The sequence below is a fragment of the Scyliorhinus torazame genome, chromosome 2, assembly GCF_047496885.1.
Source record: "Scyliorhinus torazame isolate Kashiwa2021f chromosome 2, sScyTor2.1, whole genome shotgun sequence".
NCBI lineage: Eukaryota > Metazoa > Chordata > Chondrichthyes > Carcharhiniformes > Scyliorhinidae > Scyliorhinus > Scyliorhinus torazame.
The window spans coordinates 339,858,366-339,877,441 of NC_092708.1; the positions used below are offsets into that span (position 1 = coordinate 339,858,366).

Sequence of the window (19,076 nt, forward strand, 5' to 3'; positions counted from 1 at the left end):
GACAGTCTCTCCCTAATTAGTCTGTCCAGACTGCTCAGAACTTTGCACACAATGTCACTTCAAATTTTGGACACTGCAAGTCCATCTGAATGTGCATCGACTTTGTATTCCAAAACAATACCGAGACAAGACATTATAAGACACCGTGCTCTTAATATGCTGATCTATTTTAATAGCAACACCATTATGTCAGTCTCTTCTGTCAGTTTGTTTTCTTTGCTAAGCGAATAGTAAAATAAATGTAAATATTTAAGTATGCCATAAAGATAGGAAGCTTCTGGAAGCAATAACATTTCTCATGTTCCAAGACCAGGACAGGTGATGCTACAGTATTTAAAATAAAGAAACCAGGGTCATGTGATGTGAGCGCAGGAGTGGCTGCGTTGAGCGCTCCGGCTCTGCTCATCTTTTAATGTGTCCTTACATCCTTGTGCACGTTTCTTTTTGTCTTTTCTTGGTTTACAGCACGGTAGCACAGTTGTTAGCACTGTTGCTTCACCGCTCCAGGGTCCCAGGCTCGATTCCCAGCTTGGGTCACTGTCTGTGTCGAGTCTTCACCTTCTCCCCATGTCTGCGTGGGTTTCCTCCGGGTGCTACGGGTTCCTCCCACAGTCCCGAAAGACGTGCTGTTAGGGGAATTGGACATTCTGAATACTCCCTCGGTATACCCAAACAGGCACCGGAATGTGGCAACTAGGGGCTTTTCACAGTAACTTCATTGCAGTGTTAACGTAAGCCTAGTTGTGACAATAAAGATTATTAGGTCCCGATAATTGTTGGTTGGTGTTTTGGCAGGAGGGACGAGATAGAATGCTTAAAAACTCACTTGTCCTTTGAGGCTGGAAGGAGTTGGGGTGGTCCTTGCCTTTGGGTGTGCAGTTGCTTTTGAGCAGGCCTTGACTGTGTGGTGAACAATGACAGATTATGACTGCCAACAAAGATGTGATAGCACCTGCTATGCAGTGCAGGTTGTCAAGGCCCAATTCTAAGCATTGAGACATGATTTTATGGAAGCGCATGAGGAGGTTCTTCCCTGGTAGGAGCACGCCTCTGGACGGTTGGGTTCCTGTTCCAAGAACCGTTGTCCATCCTGACGGAGTTGAGAGAGAGGGGTACAGAAAGAGTGCTGTTGAGCCTGGTTCCCAAGGTGATGAAGCTCCCAAATGAGTTCTAAAATTGGGTGCCATGTTTCGAGGATCTCGATCCAGAGGCTGGTCAAATTAAATTTGACGGAGCACATTTAATCCAGTCTTCAAGACCTGGGGTTGGGTCGGCCTTCAGACCACTGGACCGGTGCTGTCCTGCTCCGGCTGTCGGTCGTGAGGGGTTGGAGATGGCTGAACCAGTAGCGCCATTCCACCCGGCCGGAATCTAATTTTTTGACCGCCTGGGTTCTGGTGAGATGGCATGGTGGAAGCAATGATGTCTCGTGCTTCGCTTGTTAGGATCCTTGAGAGATCCTGAAGTTTGCTCATCGATCCTGATCCTGCCTTAACCTTGATTTGTTCTTTCTTTGTGTGTCAGTGGAGAAGTCTTTATCCCGAGGACTGCTTCGCATCTCAGTTATTATCCTGGAAATTGCTCTGTTGATCATGTTGTTGTCTGCTTGATGTTACCAATTTATTCTGTTTACATGGAAATGAATAATGTGAGTGTGAGGACCTGTGCTGTTGGTTACCCCAATTTAAGAAGTTTACATCATGTTAAGCAGAATGTTGAAATTGTGATTTGTGCAGTCTTTACCCTTATTTGTAAGTCTTATTTTGTATGCTGATCCTGTGGGGGGGGGGGGGGGGGGTGTGTGTGTGTGTGTGTGTGTGTGTGTGTGTGCTTTATGATATCTCTCCCCTGCCTTGCTTAGAAGAAGATGAGCAGAGCCGGAGTGAGGGGTGGAGGGTTGGGGTTTGTAAAATTAGTTTTGTCCAAGGCAGACACCCTCAGTTAGAGTTAATCTGGTTCAGTTTTATAAAAAACATTTATTTAATTTTGATTCAGTGCCTCTTCCTTTTTAGGCCCAGGTAGACTGTATGTTATCCTGATGAGGACTGGGTTTTGTTTGACTCTTCCCTTGGGAACAAGTCAGTCTTTCCTCTTGATATAGGTCTGCCTTTATTTTCATTACTGTCAGAACTTTGGTGTGGATGAGGGTGGTCGTGACCATCCTTTATATGGCCGCTATTTCCCTGGCGGGGTTGAATGTCGCCTCGGGGGGGGGGGGGGGGGGGTCTTTTCTCTCCTATCTTGGTGCGTAGTATTAGTTCTGGTACTGGCCTGGCGGGTAGCTGGGGGTCATCCTGTGGCGAGGGCTCAGTTGTCCATCTTTTCTTGCGGTGTGGGTAGGAGAAGTACTTTGTCATGTCTGGGACTGAGTTGGTGCAACTCAGAAGAGTGTAAGGAGTGGGGTGATGCATAAAGCCCTTGGGAATCAGATTTTTCTGAGTTTCCTTCTGTGGCGATGCTGGGCTAGGCCAGGCCCCGCACCATGGTCAGCATACTGATGTTCCCAAGGTTCAGCATACTCCTTCTTGGGATGCCCGTGGGGGAGCCCAGTGTAACTGGATCTGCACCTGGGTAGGTGATGACTTCATGATAGGCCAAGTGTTGTGACTAATAGTTACCCTTTTTCTTTTCTTCCCCGAGAGTAGGATTTAAAAAAAATTTTTTTTGGGGGGGTTCCCCCTGTGCTAGTTGGCTGGCTCTTGTTTAAATGTAATGCTTCAGACGGTTATCAAAGTGATTAGTTCTGATACTTCTTGTTCTTTTGCTCTATTCTTCTTTCATAGAAGTTGGTGCTTCAGAGGTGTTGCTTCTCTTATTTTCCTATGGGAGATCTTGGTTTGAGATTTTCTCGGACTTGCGGCATCATATAATCCAGGAGGAAAGTTGGATTGTGTTGTGGGTATCAGTGTAATTTCCCCTTAGATCTGGGGTTCTCGGGATGCTTTTCTCCCCTCTGTTCTTTTTCCCCCTGAAGCTATAGGTATGATGTAGATCTGTGCTGCTGCCTGTATCCTGTTTTGGTGCAGCTGAGTCTTGTATCCTGGAGGGAACACTTTCGAGTTATTGTTCTGGACTCATCTGGTCTTATTTCTTCCTATCCTTGCAATGACTTCTGTTTTGACCTGTACCTGTTATACATTGATACCTATGGCCTTTCTTTTCTCTTCTTTTGTTTTGATGCAATATTTGTAAAAGCTTGACAATTTCAATAAAAATACATTTTAAAAAAAAACTAAGATGGGGGAGCAAAATTGAAAAATTAGGAGAGATGAGGTAGATCATGAGGTTAGGTTTGGGGTTTTAAAGGCAAGTAGATAGAAGGCAGAATAAATGAATTCCCAAAGAGACCCATCATTTTGGTCTTCATTCAGTCAAGTAACTCTTTCAGTGGCATCTTCACTTTAACACATTCTCAGAAATCTCAAATCTATGGAACTCCTCAACTCTTTCAGTCTTCCTTACCAAGACTAGAGGATAGGTGATGGGAGAGAGTACTTTATGTGTACACCTCATGATAACAGCTAAGTTACAAAGGTAAATAATGACGTTTTTGACTTTTATCTGAAGATTTACTCTTCAACTGTCTGCAGTGGTGTAATTGTGTAACACCTCTACCAGTGAATCACAATTACTTGCCAGTATTTCATAGTTTCCTTGGACTTAATTTCAAGGATATGCAATATGACTTAGTGTGCAGAAATGTAACTGACCAGAGCAGGAACCAATTTTTTGCAATCTTTCAGGAAAGCATAATCCTGACATCTACATGACTTGCAGTTTCCATTCATTTCTGTTTGAACTTTAACCTAACCAGAGCTTCTGACTCTGGCCTAACTAAACGTAACATACCTTTCAGTAACAGGATCTCATTATTCCTGAACACAGACTCTAACAGCTTCAGAACTTAGAAATCAGCAGCAAAACTGGAGGCATAACTATCCATGATAACCCCTTCCACTTTGGGAAGCCACTTACTTACTCATGCCATTATATATACCTGCCTGGGTGGAATTTGAATAACGCGATCATTTAAAAAATTTAAATCCTTTCAAAGCCATTGGCTGACAAGCCAGAAGCAGTTAGAAAATCCATACCCGCTCTTAATTTTTTTTTGCCCTCTCTGCTCTTTGATTCTACTGAATTCGGTAAACCTAGTCAGCAGTTTCCCTCTACCGTGGAAGATATTCATAAGGCACAGCTTATCCTTTTCAAATAAATACATAATGACTATATTCCAGGATTGCCTTAGTTCCCATTTGTGTGAATGCTGTAGCTGAATAAGGAGGAATTGCAGAAAGGTCTGTCTTCAAAATATATTAAATTAGTTTTAATAATCTGATTAAGTTTATCAGATAATCAATCTGTAATATGGTTTAAATGTTGGCACTAGGAGCAGGAAAATAACTAAATATTCAGCTACCAATCAGAATGCATTTATTTCTAAATTATAAACAGTTTAATCTCCAGCTTCCTGCCTGCAATCTGACTTTTGTTCAACACACTTTCACAGCGCTTTGGTTTTGTAAACAGGCCGATCACTCCTGGACCAGAGGGTCTCCTGCAGCATCAGGCGGCCCAGCAGCTAACGGTTCACCCACCCCGCTCAGGCCTCCATAAGCTCAGGGCTCAACTGTTCACTGCCAACCCCCGGCCAGTCAGTTGGGACTCTCCACTCACTGTGCTCCCGAGCCGGAGTCTTCGGGTTTTACATCCACACAGCCTCCATGTTGCTGCCGTCGCCCAAGCCCGCGCACACAACAAACCGCGCAGCTTCACTCAGCCGCTCCGCCAATCGGAGCGCCCACTGGACCAGCTCGCCAATCCGAGCTCTTGTCAACCGCTTCACCAATCGGAGCTCTTGGCGGATTCACCAATCGGAGCTCAGCTCGTCGGTTCTACCAATCGGTGCTCTTGGCGGGCTGACCAATCTGAACTCCGCTCGTCTGTTTCACCAATCGGAGCTCTTGGCAGATTCACCAATCGGAACTCTTGGGGCAGATTGACCATCAGAGCTCCGTCCGTCTGTTCCACCAATCGGAGCTCTTGGCGGATTCACCAATCGGAGCTCTGCTCATCTGTTTCACCAATCGGAGCTTTTGGCGGATTCACCAATCGGAGCTCTGCTCGTCTGTTCCACCAATCGGAGCTCTTGGCGGTTTGACCAATCGGAACTGCATCCTGCCCGGAGCCCTGTACCAATCGGGTGCAGGTTTCCTCCAGCCACTCGTGGGTCGTCTGTGACAGGAAGCTCCCTGCTGCACTGAGTGGAAATGCCACTTTGTGTTTGAAGCTGTGCGGACGTGGTAAGAATGGAAGGTACGGTTTAATAATTTCGCATTAGAATTTGCTCAGCTTTTATAAACAGCGTGTTTTAAGGCGCATATGGAAAGATTTAGGATTGATTACGCCGCTCACATCTTAAAACTCCCTGGCCTGGTCTTCAGAGGCACGTGTTTTATTTTGGAGGCTCGAAAATATGTTTTTACGTAAAGAAACCCTTTGTGAAACAATCCAGGATCACAGAATTGTTAGTGTAGAAGGAGGCCATTCGGCCCCTCGCGTCTGTACCGGCTCTCCCAATGAGCGACTGTCAAAGGTCCTAAAGTGCTGCTTCACAGAAATGTTATCAAACAAAATTGTACTGTATCCTGTCCAAGGAATTCTATTCCCAAATCTCTAAGATAAACCAGAAGGGCAAATTCTAGACCTGGCTAAAAATCCACCCCTGTTGACAAAGTGTGCTGAAAGAAATGTAAGATATCACCTGGCTGTTAACAACGACCTTGTAGCTGTTAACAACAGCTTGTATTTATGTAGCAACCTTTTTTTCTAAAAATATATTTATTAAAGTTTCTTAACACAATTTTTCTCCCTTACAAACAATAACCCCCCCCCCCCCCCCCCGGTAACAAAAAAAAGAGAAATCGCGCAGAGCAAGATATATACATGGCAAAATGATATATTTACACAGCTTTGTACACTGGCCCTCACCCGTACGTGCCAGTTTCCCCAACCCTTTATGTTATCTCTTGTTCATCCACCCTCCCAGGCAGTCCCCCCTTTCCCTCCCCCTCCCCCTCCCAGGACACCCCCCCCCCCCCCCCCCCCCCCCAAGGTTGCTGCTGCTGACCGACCTTCCTCGAACGCTCCGCGAGATAGTTTAGGAACGGTTGCCACCGCCTGTAGAACCCCTGCGCAGACCCTCTCAAGGCGAACTTAATCCTCTCCAACTTTATGAACCCAGCCATATCATTTATCCAGGCCTCCAGGCTGGGGGGCTTCGCCGCCTTCCACATTAGCAAGATCCTTCGCCGGGCTACGAGGGACGCAAAGGCCAGAATGCCGGCCTCTTTCGCCTCCTGCACTCCCGGTTCGTCCACTACTCCAAATATTGCTAGCCCCCAGCTTGGTTTGACCTGGACTTTCACCACCTGAGATATTGCTCCCGCCACTCCTCTCCAGAACCCCTCCAGTGCCGGGCATGACCAAAACATATGGACATGGTTCGCCGGGCTCCCTGAGCACCTTCCACATCTGTCCTCCACCCCAAAGAACCTACTCAACCTCGCCCCCGTCAAGTGCGCTCTGTGGACCACCTTAAATTGTATCAGGCTGAGCCTGGCACACGAGGAGGAGGAATTAACCCTACCTAGGGCATCAGCCCACAGACCTTCCTCGATCTCCTCCCCCAGCTCCTCCTCCCATTTACCCTTCAACTCTTCTACCAGCGCTTCCCCCTCTTCTTTCAACTCCTGGTGTATTTCCGACACTTTGCCCTCCCCGACCCATACACCCGAGATCACCCTATCTTGAACTTCTTGTGCCGGGAGCAACGGGAATTCCCTCACCTGTCGCCTCACAAAAGCCCTCACCTGCATATATCTAAAGGCATTTCCCGGGGGTAACTCGAACTTCTCCTCCAGTGCCCCTAGGCTCGCAAACGTCCCGTCGATGAACAGGTCCCCCATTCTTCCAATCCCCGCCCGATGCCAGCTCTGGAACCCCCCCCCGTCCATCTTCCCGGGACAAACCGGTGGTTACCCCTGATCGGGGACCACACCGATGCTCCCATTGCACCCCGGTGCCGTCTCCACTGGCCCCTGATCCTTAGCGTTACCACCACCACCACCGGGTTATGTAGCAGCTTTTAACATAATAAAATGTCCCAAGGTGTTTCACAGAAGTGTGATGAAGTAAAACCTATAGTGACATGAGATGACATTCAGGCAGATAGCCATAACTTGGTCAAAGAGGTTTAATAGAATGACTGGAGAAGGAAAGAGAGTCTAGGGAGGGAATTCCAGAGCTTAGGGCTTTGGTAACTGAAAGCATAACATTCAATAGTGGTGGATTAAAATAGATCATGCTCCAGGTACCAGAATTAGAGGAGCACAGATATCTGAGGGTTATAGACTGGAGAAGATTACGGGTAAAGGGAGGGATGAGGCCATAGAGAGATTTGAAAATAAGGATGGCAGTTAAGCATTAGGTTGTTAATGGTAAGTTTTAATGCTTCTTTAAAATCCTTGTACATATGTTTCTTTTTTTAACAGCTCCATGTACTAACTCAATCTTTATAACTCCAAGAAAAACAGACTTGAACAGTGCCAGAAAAATAAAGGACAATGCTGCAGACTGGCATAACTTCATGTTGAAATGGGAAGTGTTTAATAACACAGGATTCTCAATAGCAAATAGAATTGTGAATATGAAACTCAGCAACCAGTAAGGATTACCTTTGCAAAGTTTTACATCTAGAAACCTTCGTTATCAGATGTGTTTAAGTTTTATTTTTAAATGTGTGCCCTCGGTGTGAATTTATTCATAAATTAATTGGTTACCTCATACTCTATTCTGCATCAGTTCAGTTTAAGTTGTGCTTTGAAAGGATCATTATTAAACGTTGCAAGTGTGTTTGGAAAATAGAAAGCATAAATTATTTTTCACAATTTGCTTGAAGTTAATTATTCTAAATGTTAGCTATCACCAGTAACTAAAGTAAGACTTGTTTTCTCAATCAAATTTTGCAATAGAACAATTTTATTTGCTTCAAGGCAATTGATAAGAAAACAGCTCTGAACAAACAGATCCACATTGTATAACCATTCTCCTGGGTTTGACAATTGCTGTTTTCATAATCAAAAGGCACCAATGGTATTTTTAATGAGGTATTGTTTAAAAAGCTTGAATCAATACTCTTGGGTAACTAAACAGTAGTCATGTACCCTTTGAGAATGGAATTGCACTAGATTTATGTCTTGCACATTTGTCATGCTTAATATCCCATTGCATTAAACAAAACATTTTGTCCACCACCTGATAATTGCCTTTAAACTGTTCATGATACTGACATTTTACCCATGTATTAATTTCTTCAGGAGAGAAAGTGAAATTATGCGGGAAGCATTTGAAGGAGAGGATGCTAACTCTAATCTTGGAATGTCTAACTTCCAGTATAACAAAGAACTGCAGGAATGTTGTACTGAGTTGCTCGACATCCTTGACAAAATGGTATGAATAGTGGAAAAACGTATTCATCCTTTAAACTGCGAGTCTATGGTTGCAGTGGACACATTTGTTGAAATGGTGGAGCACTGGCCTTCCATCAGAAAGCATGAATTTGAACCACTGTAATATTACTTAAATTATTTTAAGTTATTTGATCTTCAGTTTTATGCTGTGGATGCATTGCTGAAGCACACTAATTAACTGCTCAGATAGGGGTCATCTCTCCTTTAGGCATATTCCGTGTCTGTTTCGGTTCTTGAATGGAGTCATAAGCCTTGGCGAAATGGGAAGTCCCTGATCATAAAGTAGCCCACTTAGGATATCTCTGCCTGGTTGCTCCACTTTCTGGACCATGGGATGAGTCATGCTGCAGTGCAGCCTGGCCGTATTTCTGCATGTGTGCTCACATGTTGTTCAACAGTGGAAGACTAGGACCATGTGGTCCAACAAATCCTCAAATAGGGAGGGGCAGCACAGAAAACTGGAGCAACATGAATGAATCCGCACCAGTGGCAGAAAAACACACTGATCTATATGACGTGTTGCACATTCAGGAACTTTTCTTTCACAGATAAAATATGCTAGGCTGGAGATCAGCACACAGGACAATATATGGGTGCAGCCTGTGGCATCATGGACCCTGGAAAAATGCAATCTGCTTTAGTTTAGTTTTTAGCTTCTCTATCCATCGGTGGAAGACAGGTGTGTTGTTCCCGTTGTAGAGAGCCCAGGTCTCATCCCTGATATAATGCACAGCAAACATATAATTGATGTCATCTGCTGCTGTTGGACTAACCACGGTGAAAAGCTGTAGAGCGTGGGAACCGGATAGCCTTTTGACTGAGCTGTATTACAACCTCTGTGGTGAAGCGCGGAAGTTGAGGTACGAGAAGTCTAGTTGAAGACCCACTGAATGTAAACTCCTGTGTAGCTCCCCCTCTGTCACATTTGCTGCTTCTTCTCCTCCTCTAATCTAATTGGCAGACTTACAAGTCCACCCATGATTGGAATCAACCATTTCCAAATCAGACAGAAATCTAACACCAGTATGTTAAGAACTGATGCCAAAAATCCTCTACTGAAACACATAACAGTTAACTTGCAGTTTAGCAGAACAAACGAGCAACTAACCCATATGGAGAGGTGAGCCCTTTAAATAAGCACTCTGCAGACATTTGCTGACTGTTAGAATTGTACGGGCAGCACTATTGTGCAGTGGTTAGCACTGCTGCCTCATGGCACTGAGGTCCCAGGTTCGATCCCGGCCCTGGGTCACTGTCTGTGTGGAGTTTGCACATTCTCCCCGTGTTTGCATGGGTTTCGCCCCCCCAACCCAAAGATGTGCAGGATAGGTGGATTGGCTATGCTAAATTGCCCCTTAATTGGAAAAAATGAATTGGATACTCTAAATTTATAGGGGGAAAAAAGAATTACAAATTGTTGGCGAAGTTTATCGTACAGGTCAGATGTTGGGCAATATTGACAGGATATTCATAAGAGGATATTTTCTGGATTAATCACTTGGAATCAGATTCTTATGGGTTAGGGCAGAAGTGTAGCCACTGGAAAACATTTAAGACTTGAGACAAACTGGTAAATCTGATTATGCCAACCTTTTTTAGTGTGTTGGAACAAACTTTTGACCAAAAAAACATTTTTTGGTGATCTTTAAATGGCAACATGGCAAAACCTGCAGCTACATCTATTGCAATCAGCATTCCAGCAAAATATGATTTTAAAAATACAATTATTGAAAAGAATTCAAAACCAAAATTGAATTTAAACAAAGAACTATGTATTCCTGTGAGATGCTGTGAAATATGAATAACGTACATTTTTGGTTTTTAAAAAATAATGAAAAGCAGGAGAGAAAATAAGATCTTGCATTCAGCCAAGGCAGTGGTCACCTTATAAGACATTACAATGTTGCTGATTGTTTAGTTACTTTATGGTTGTACATATGAGGATGAATCCCTGCTAGCAAAAAGTGAAGATAATCCTGCAACACTTGGAACAGTACGATTGCACTCAACATTTGAAATCAGAAATAGTTAATCAATTAGTCAAAATCCTTCATCATGTTTTGCCTACAGTAAAGTTTTGTATTATATTACTGCTGTGTTACACATCTCCTTGATCAACCCACAAATACAACATTCTGAAATACATGAAAATTTTGACCTTATTACTTCAATAAAATTGAACCTAAAAATGACATTTGTAATAGTATTATTTATTATAATAATATTGAGGTAAACTCTTGCTCGTCAGGGTAGTAAACTGCCCATGATCAATAACTCAATTGTTTCATTGAGTACGATGGTAAAAATCAAATGTAGTTGTCTAAGCCAAGGTTAAATTTAAAAGTTAATTCTTGCATCTTTTTTTTCAGATCAAACTGGAATTAAAGATGGAAAAGCTTTGTACAACCACAAAAGGAATAGTTGACCTCGATACCTATCAATATGGTGAAAGTGGAAGAAAAATGCCTCTCTTTCATACATGGCCCATAAAATATTTCTGTACGGTTATTTTAAGTATTAAATATGGGAATGTCATTGTTAATCTTTGTTCTCCACATTGGAGTAGTAAATTGTGGAACAAGTAACTTTCCTTACAATCTTCTTGCCTGTGAAGGATGATGTTCAATTTCATGAGGGATGGTAACATTATTGATTCATAGGAAGGTGGACATTTTCCATCTCAAGATGAGTAACATATTTCTATTGATTTGTGAGACACATCCTGAAAAGGATTTGGATGTGGGGACCAATTGTAATGTTGTCTCAAAACTAGATGGGAATGTAAGTTGTAAGGAAGATGCAAGGAGGCTTCAAACAGATTTGGACAGGCGGAATGAAAATCGCAACAAGTAGGCTTCAAATGAAGTTAGTGAAAAGCCCCTAGTCGCCACATTCCAGCGCCTGTTCGGGGAGGCTGGTACGGGAATTGAACCATGCTGCTGGCCTGCCTTGGTCTGCTTTCAAAGCCAGCATTTTAGCCCTGTGCTAAACCAGCCACTGTGGGAGCGCAACAGAGGTTCACCAGATCAAAGCCCTGGGATGTTGGGATTGTCTTACGAGGAAAGATTGAGCAATTATGTCATCGAAAATTCTTACAGGACAGGCATAACAGCATATATGAAGGTAGGATATTTCCCCTGGTGACGTAAACTCAGAATAAGGAGTAGGCCATTTAGGTCTGAGATGAGGAGAAATTTATTTAGAGTGGTGAATCTTTGGCATTCTCTACCCAAGAGAGCTGTGGAAACTCAATCATTGAGCATGTTCAAGACAGAAATCAATCGATTTCTGTAGACTAATGACGTCATTATGGGGGTAGTGTGGGAAAATGGTAGATGATCAGCCAAGATCTAATTGAAAGGCAAAGCAAACTTGACAGGCTGAATGGCCTACTCATGTTCCTCTAAGTTTAGTCTTCTGCTTAGTGTAAACATTGGGGTGCAACCTATCATTTTAAAACTATTCATCCATTTCCCTTTTTCACTTTAGTTTCTCATCTTTGCTCAAAGATATGCATGTCTTATTGCATTATGGTTCCTTACAAATCATTGCAATCTTGGAACTTAAAATAGCTTTAAAAACTGGTTATGAGATGGAGCCAGTAATGAACAGGCTAATTGGCAGGAAAGGTGAAGGACAAACTCAAATTGTGGAAGACACAAATTGTAGATAAAACAAAGCTGGGTGGGAGGGTGAGCTGTGAGGATGATGCAAAGATGCTTCAGAGTGGTATGAGTTGTGAGTTGGCAAATGCATGGCAGATGCAGTGTGTGGATAAATGTGAGGTAATGCATTTTGGTCGCAAAAACAGGAAGGCAGATTATCTGAGTAACTATAAAATTAAGAGAGGGAAATGTGCAACAAGACCTCATACACCAGTCGTTGTAGGTAAGCATCCAGGTGCAGCAGCGATAAAGGCGGCAAATGGAAACCCAATAAAAAACATTTATAAAATAAGGCAAATGGTATGTTGGCCTCCATAGCGAGAGGATGAGAGTAAAGGAGCAGGGATGACTTGATGCAAAGGTATAGGACCTTGGTGAGACCACAACTGCAATAGTGTGTGCAGTATTGGTCTCCTTATCGGAGGAAGGATGTTCTTGCAATAGAGGGAGTGCAGAGAAGGTTTAGCAGTCTGATTCCTGGCATAGCAGGACAGACGAAGGACAGATTAGATTGTTATATTATTCGTCCAGTTAGGATTACGTAGTTTAGATAAATGAGGGGGGAAATCGCATAGAACCCTAGAAAATTTCAACAGAACTAGACAGGGTAGATGCAGGAAGGAACCCTCGAAGGGCAGCACAGGGACCCGGGTTCAATTCCAACCTTGCACGCCTGTGTGGAGTTTGCACATTCCTCCAGTGCCTGCGTGGGTTTCCTCAAGGTGCTACAGTTTCTTCCCACACTCCCAAGATGTGCAGGTTAGGTCAATTGGCCATGCTAAATTGCCCCTTAGTATCCAAAGATGTGAAGGTTATGGGGATGGAGCGGGCCTAGGTAGGATGCTATTTGAGGGTTTGGGCTGAATGGCCTCCTTCTTCACTGTAGGGTTTCCATGATTTCTAATGGTGCGGGTGTCCAGACCAGGGGTTATAGTCTAAGGATATGGGTAAACCTTTTAGGACTGAGATGAGGAGAAAATTCATAATAAATGGCAGAGAAGATTCAAAAGGCTTACTCCTGTTTTCCATGTTTCTAATTTAACCCAATACTGCCAACTTCTGATAATCACATCTACATAAAGCTAAATTTGCAGACCAGGTGCTTTAAGGTTCAGCAATTAATTTCCATAGGCAGTTGAATTATCAGAGGGTGAATACATAACTGTTGCTCAAAAGATTAACATTACATTTGAACCATATAGTAGGGACGTGTTTCAGTGTTACTGCATCACAATTTGACATTTATGTACCTCGACTGGAAATGCTGTATAAACACAAGACTCAACAGCTTATTCATTTGTAATTGTTCTTTGTTTCAGATGAAATCTCAGTTCAGTTAACAGAGATGTACAAAAAGGAACTGCAGCTAAAACGGATAATTGTTCAAGAGATTGCTCACACCAGTAGCCCTGACCTTATGATGGTGGAGTTGTCTGCCTGGCTGTACCAGCCTTATATAGAAGAAAAAGCCAGACTTCTCACTGAAAGCATGTTATTGGAAACTGGGCACAGGTCTTTATAATAAAAATATAATTGGAAAAGAACTTGCACGGAGATAAGTCACCAAAAAACTGTTGTAAAATCTACATTGTTCCAACTTGGAAAAAACATACAGGTGCTTTTGAATCTTACATTTTATAGTGCAGAAGAAGGCTATTTGTCCCATCGAGACTAAACCAGCCCTTGGAAAGAGCCTCCACCTTATCCTTGTAACCCAGTAACAGCACTTAATCTTTTTGGACACTTGGGGCCAATCCACCTAACCTGCACATCTTTGGACTGTAGGAAAAATCCCACGCAGACACGGAGAAAGTGAAAACTCCAGTCACCCAAGGCCGGATTTGAACCCGGGTCCCTGGAGCCGTGAGACAACAGTGCTAGCTACCATACTGCCCTTAAATGATTTAGCACAAAGTTGGGCACCAATACAGGTTTAACCTGAAATTGATTGGGCTCAATTTTGAATCTTTTATGAATGGTTGGAACAGAACTCACATGAACAGCAAAATAAGTTTCACCCATTATTCAATTTTGTGCTTTTAATGTATGGCAGAATCCAATAAGACAATGATCGTGACAAAAGGCAAAGAAAAAATATATTTATTTTTAGAAACTTTGAAATACTTAAATGCTGAAAAAATAATTTTGTTGAAATTATTAAACAATGGTCCTGAAAGATAATTAAATTTGTATTTTGTCTAGCACTCTCAAGTAATGTAAAAACAAAGAATACCAAAACTACAAAAAAAGATGTTGTGGCGGCTTATTTTAAACTTCCATATATATTTGTTAATGTTTAATGGAGCTTTATGGTAGAATTCTAAGTTTTTCACCCTATTGAACCAGCAAGGCAGCTTTTCAAAATATTTAGACCCACGTAGTGAGAAAAGCACAAGTGCTCTGCATTAAATTCTACAGCAAATATTTATAACAGTTTAACAATGGTTTATAATACACTGTACAAACCAACCTTTGGCTGGTTACAAAGTTGATCTTTGACAGAGCAGTTCCATTTTGTAATGACAAGTAAAATGTCATTTGTTTTATACAATAAGCTGATTTAATCACCAATCCATCATGCAGTTGTCACATGACAACAATCACCATCCAATTGGGCTGAAGTACATTACTGATGGCATTTTTAACTACACCATCAAATTAAGGCAACAAAGCTGTCTGTCAAGATTACAATGTACTCAAAAGCAAGACATTACAAAATATCTGTATATTAAAAATAGAAAATAAATTCAATTTTCTGCTATTTTCATATGTCTTTAAATATGTTCATTACTTACAACAGTCAAATTACAGCTCTTTGATAATGTTTTGGTGTACACTGAAGAAAGTGGAAACTACTAACATGCACAACACAGCCTTAATACATATTTGATGAACAGGCTGCACAAGTAATGAGCCGATATGTACATAGCTTAGTAATACAACTTTCCTGTTCCTACATCCTCTCACATCAATTCAAAAGGACATCAAGTTTTGCACTAATTGCATTTCTCTCATCAGTTGCAGGGAAAAAAAAGGAACGTGTACTTGGCACGACTGAAAACCTGCCATACATTTACAGCCTTATAGCCAAGGGATTAAAGGACCAAATTCAGTCCTGTTTTTCACATTTGGGTGATAACTAACATTACTCCAGCACTATGACTGCTACTGTCCCCTCTCAATAAATCTGACCCTCCGTTTTAGAACTTAAGGATAAAGGACTGCAAACTAACATGAAAGACAGCAGACTCTTCAGCCATTGTTTTGCATTACAAAAGGGGACACGATTGGAAAGATGGGGCATTAATTTTAAAAACAACTGTTCTTCAAAAGGAATTTACATGAAAGCAACTAACTTCATACATCACCATTTCCAAGGATAAAGTTGGAGATTTATTAACCCACAGGAGACAAAAATGTGTTGGTGCCATACAATTTTTGTAAAATTTTATTCGAGTGAAAGCCAAGCAATTCAGAATTAATATTCTAGGCTTCATCATCTTCAGCTATAGTCTCCGCTTAAAGTTTTTTTCTTTTAAATTGAACATCTGTAGGCTAATTACTTTAATGCTGGTATTAAAAGCACTGTGCTCTCTAATGTTTGAGGTTTCATTTTAATTTCTTTGGCCACAAGTTCTAAAAATTAAGTGAGCAAATTGAATAACTAATTTTCCACATCAGTAAAACAAAACATCCTTGTATTTCAGAACTGTTTTCAAAACTGCAATTCAAGTCCACGTTTTTAAATCAGAAACTTTCATGCAACTTTTCAGGTCTCTTGTTATTTAAACTAAAGGTTGAACTAAATCTACAACTGATATTTTGTAACACAGTAAGTACAGGTTAATTTTAACATTTTCCTGTTGAGATGAATTACTAAGAGGTTAAATAATTAAGATTTTTGCAAAACTTTCAAATAGCAAAGCATGAGATTTTAATTTATTATAATTTTTTCATGAAAGTATAATTAATCTTTTATTGGCAGTTTCAAAAATTGGCAGTAGAAGGTATACAAATACTATGTTGGCAAAATAGTCATTTCCAATAAGCAATAAGGAGTCAAATGTAAAGATGCAAAGAAAAAAATCCATTCAAATTCAGTGCAGCAACATCACATTTCCTGGTCTATTGTAGTCACATTTTTGTTCTAGAGTACAAACTTCAATAAATGTACCTGGATTCATTCACTCTTTCAAATATCTTGCCTGATATAATGAAACATTCAGGGTAAACCAATTTTAAAACTTTACACCCACTTTTGTACCAGACTTGTTAGCTTGTGGATCAACAAAGTTCAACACAAAATACATTAAGTAATAAATGTTCTCTGTAACACAATCGAAAACAAAGTCTCAACCTTTGAAAAAAAAAGTAACAGCCCTGTTTTGTACTTATCATTTCAATGCACAACTGCAAAGTTTCTTGGTTATTTTTAGATGGGGGTGAGCACAGCCCAATTATTGTTCCACCTCAGTTTGTGTTTGTGAAACTAGCAGGCCTTCACTTTGCCCTTCGGAGTCCATTGCAAGAAGTGCTTCTACAGTTTCAAAGGGAACACCATCAGGTGTTCGTATGTGCATTGTCGTACCATCAGCATTAGTTACTATAACAATGCCTTCAGATGTCTGCGACACAACCGCAGTTCCTTCATGTGACACAATTAAGCCCTCGGAGGTTTGAATGAATATCTGTTCGTGTCCCTGAGCCAATAATTCCTGACTTTCAATAGGTATTTGAAATTCTAATGCTCCATCTTCAGTCACTGTGCTTTCCAGAATATTTTCTGAACCATCCTGATTTTGTTGGTCAGCATTCTGCTCATCGAAGTGACTCATTATTTTATTTTGATTGACTATTTGCAATCCATTCAGTTCTTCAGGAGATACCTGACCGTCAAGATCTACTTGAGTAGAGATGTCAGCTTCAAAAGTCTGTTCAGCTTGGTGCTGCTGTAAATGGTTACTTTCAGTGCTACAAACCTCTCCAATGGGCTCCACATCCCGAGACAGAGCTTTCTCAAGCTGCTGCATCTGGTCTGCTATGTCAGAATCATTCAGCTGCCCAGTCTGTTCCTGATTGCCAAGTGGATCTTGGTTCCCCATCTGATGCTGCAAATCCTGAACAGAATTTCTTGCTTCAGAACATTTTTGATTGCCTGTGGCCATATCTGAAAGAAGTGAATTTGGAGCGGTCATTTCATCCTCTGACTGCACTGTGGCCGTTAGTTCAGTATCATTCAACTGTTCTGGAATATTTTGACAAGACAACTGTTCTTGAACCAATTCCTCTGCTGTAATATCTGTGTCCATAACTAAAAAATCATCTTGTCCCTGTATAGTATTATTTAGGACTTCATTGTGCGGCTCCAACAAGGGGAGTTGAGTACTTGACAGGGTAACTTGAGTTACCTCATAACATAATTCCTCAGAAGTAGGTTGTTCTATGGTATTGGAATTTTTAATGTCATTCTCAGAAAGTAACACTCCATCATCTGTTTCTTTATCGAATAACTCAACAGCTGCTGGTCCATATGTTATTTGTGTATCACAAGTATTCGGTGCAGGACATTCAGTTTGTTTCTGGCCTACAAAAAAAAAAAACAGAATTTTATGTAAGTAAACACATTAAATACAGTACACAATCTAATATAGCTGCATGTACACGATGACACCAAAAGAACTCATGCAATTGAAATTAAAAGCAAATTACCGTGGATGCTGGAATCGGAAACAAAAACAGAAAATGTTGGACAATCACAGCAGGTCAGACAGCATCTGTGGACATGTCTGGATGACTCTTTGTCAAAGCTAGGGTTTGTCAAGCTTTGACGAGTTATCCAGACGTGAAACATCAGCTCGGTTATCTCTCCACAGATGTTGTCAGACCTGCTATGATTGTCCAGTATTTTCTGTTTTTGGTGCATGCAATTGGAGTTACTATACTTTAGCAACACATTGAATCTTCAATTTTTTTCTATACTACTCCCTACGCACCCAACAGAAATTCCAGTTTACGAATTTGGTAATTGCTTCTTAATAGCGCGACAGCCTATAGATGACGAGAAAAGAGTTTTGAAAAGTCGCAAAACTATTTTCTTTGCATAGAAAAAAGTGGCCACGATCTACAAAGACAAATGTTAATAAATCATTTTTTTGAATGAATAATAATTCTTAAAAAAGCAAATAAGAGAGTAAATGCAATATACCATTTTATAGTACTATTCTTTATCTTATGTGAGAATCCAGTATAGCCTAAAGTGCAATGGTCCTAAAGGTTTAGGTAGCTCAATCCAACCTCTAGTAGGTACAAATGCCCAACATGGCTGACCCTTTCATTTAAACATCCAAGTGGAATTCTCCTTAGAGGTGGGTGAATGTCACACTGGTTTATCAATAGGATTGAGAATGGGATGAATACACATTGGCTTTCATCTTCTGAAATCCACAGCAACTAAATCTCGTTTTAGGTGCAAGATGTGCAACAGGACCTTGCAGAAATCCTGATGCACGCATAGGAACTGGAATTGCCTGGATAAGTTCAAACTTTCAAGGGGCTGATTTGTGCTGCCTCAAACACGAGACACATCTTTTATGTGGATCTCAGTTTTGGAGATTTGGGTGAGAGACGCGCTACTTACCCTGTTACAATCCTTTTAGGAACCATTAATGCAGAAATCCAAATAAATAGCAATTAACTGAGAACTACATCTACATCACAAGATTTTAATACCAAAATAAACTTTACTATGTATCAAAAAGTAAATAATGTAACCACTATTAACATGACAGCTGATAAAAAATTTGTGCTGTAAACTCAATTCTACCGTTCCTTTCCCCCCACACCCTTTCTTGGTTCATTAATTTCTTCTCCGGTACCAAAT

General features: G+C 41.2%; 3 protein-coding genes across 4 annotated transcripts in view; 1 reads left to right on the plus strand and 2 right to left on the minus strand.

Annotated features, from left to right (window-relative positions):
- Positions 1-4,802, minus strand: part of tecpr2 (tectonin beta-propeller repeat containing 2) — a 123,034-nt gene extending 118,232 nt beyond the window's left edge. Inside the window, exon 1 of one of the 2 annotated variants that reach the window (XM_072490436.1) lies at positions 4,678-4,802. The gene's annotated coding sequence lies outside the window, so the exon portion shown is untranslated. Of the gene's footprint in view, positions 1-4,598 lie in introns of both variants that reach the window. The other variant, XM_072490437.1, reaches the window with a different exon arrangement.
- A 388-nt stretch (positions 4,803-5,190) lies between these two features.
- On the plus strand, positions 5,191-14,957 carry cinp (cyclin dependent kinase 2 interacting protein). Its single transcript, XM_072490440.1, has 5 exons — positions 5,191-5,316; positions 7,554-7,725; positions 8,379-8,511; positions 10,901-11,030; positions 13,516-14,957. The coding sequence occupies exons 1-5, from the start codon at positions 5,310-5,312 to the stop codon at positions 13,716-13,718; spliced, it is 645 nt and encodes a 214-aa protein (XP_072346541.1). The 5' UTR covers positions 5,191-5,309; the 3' UTR covers positions 13,719-14,957.
- The window catches only part of znf839 (zinc finger protein 839), a 55,840-nt gene continuing 51,044 nt past the window's right edge, over positions 14,281-19,076 (minus strand). Inside the window, exon 8 of the mRNA XM_072490438.1 lies at positions 14,281-17,780. Within this exon, the coding sequence (XP_072346539.1) occupies positions 16,654-17,780 (1,127 nt within the window). The 3' untranslated portion in view covers positions 14,281-16,653. The remainder of the gene's footprint in view (positions 17,781-19,076) is intronic.

Bases quoted from the DNA above. Each gene is read 5' to 3' on its own strand.
- cinp (XM_072490440.1), top strand. The intron at 7,726-8,378 runs GTAAGGATTACC...TAATTTCTTCAG, and splicing joins AATATGAAACTCAGCAACCA to GAGAGAAAGTGAAATTATGC. The intron at 11,031-13,515 runs GTACGGTTATTT...TCTTTGTTTCAG, and splicing joins ATGGCCCATAAAATATTTCT to ATGAAATCTCAGTTCAGTTA.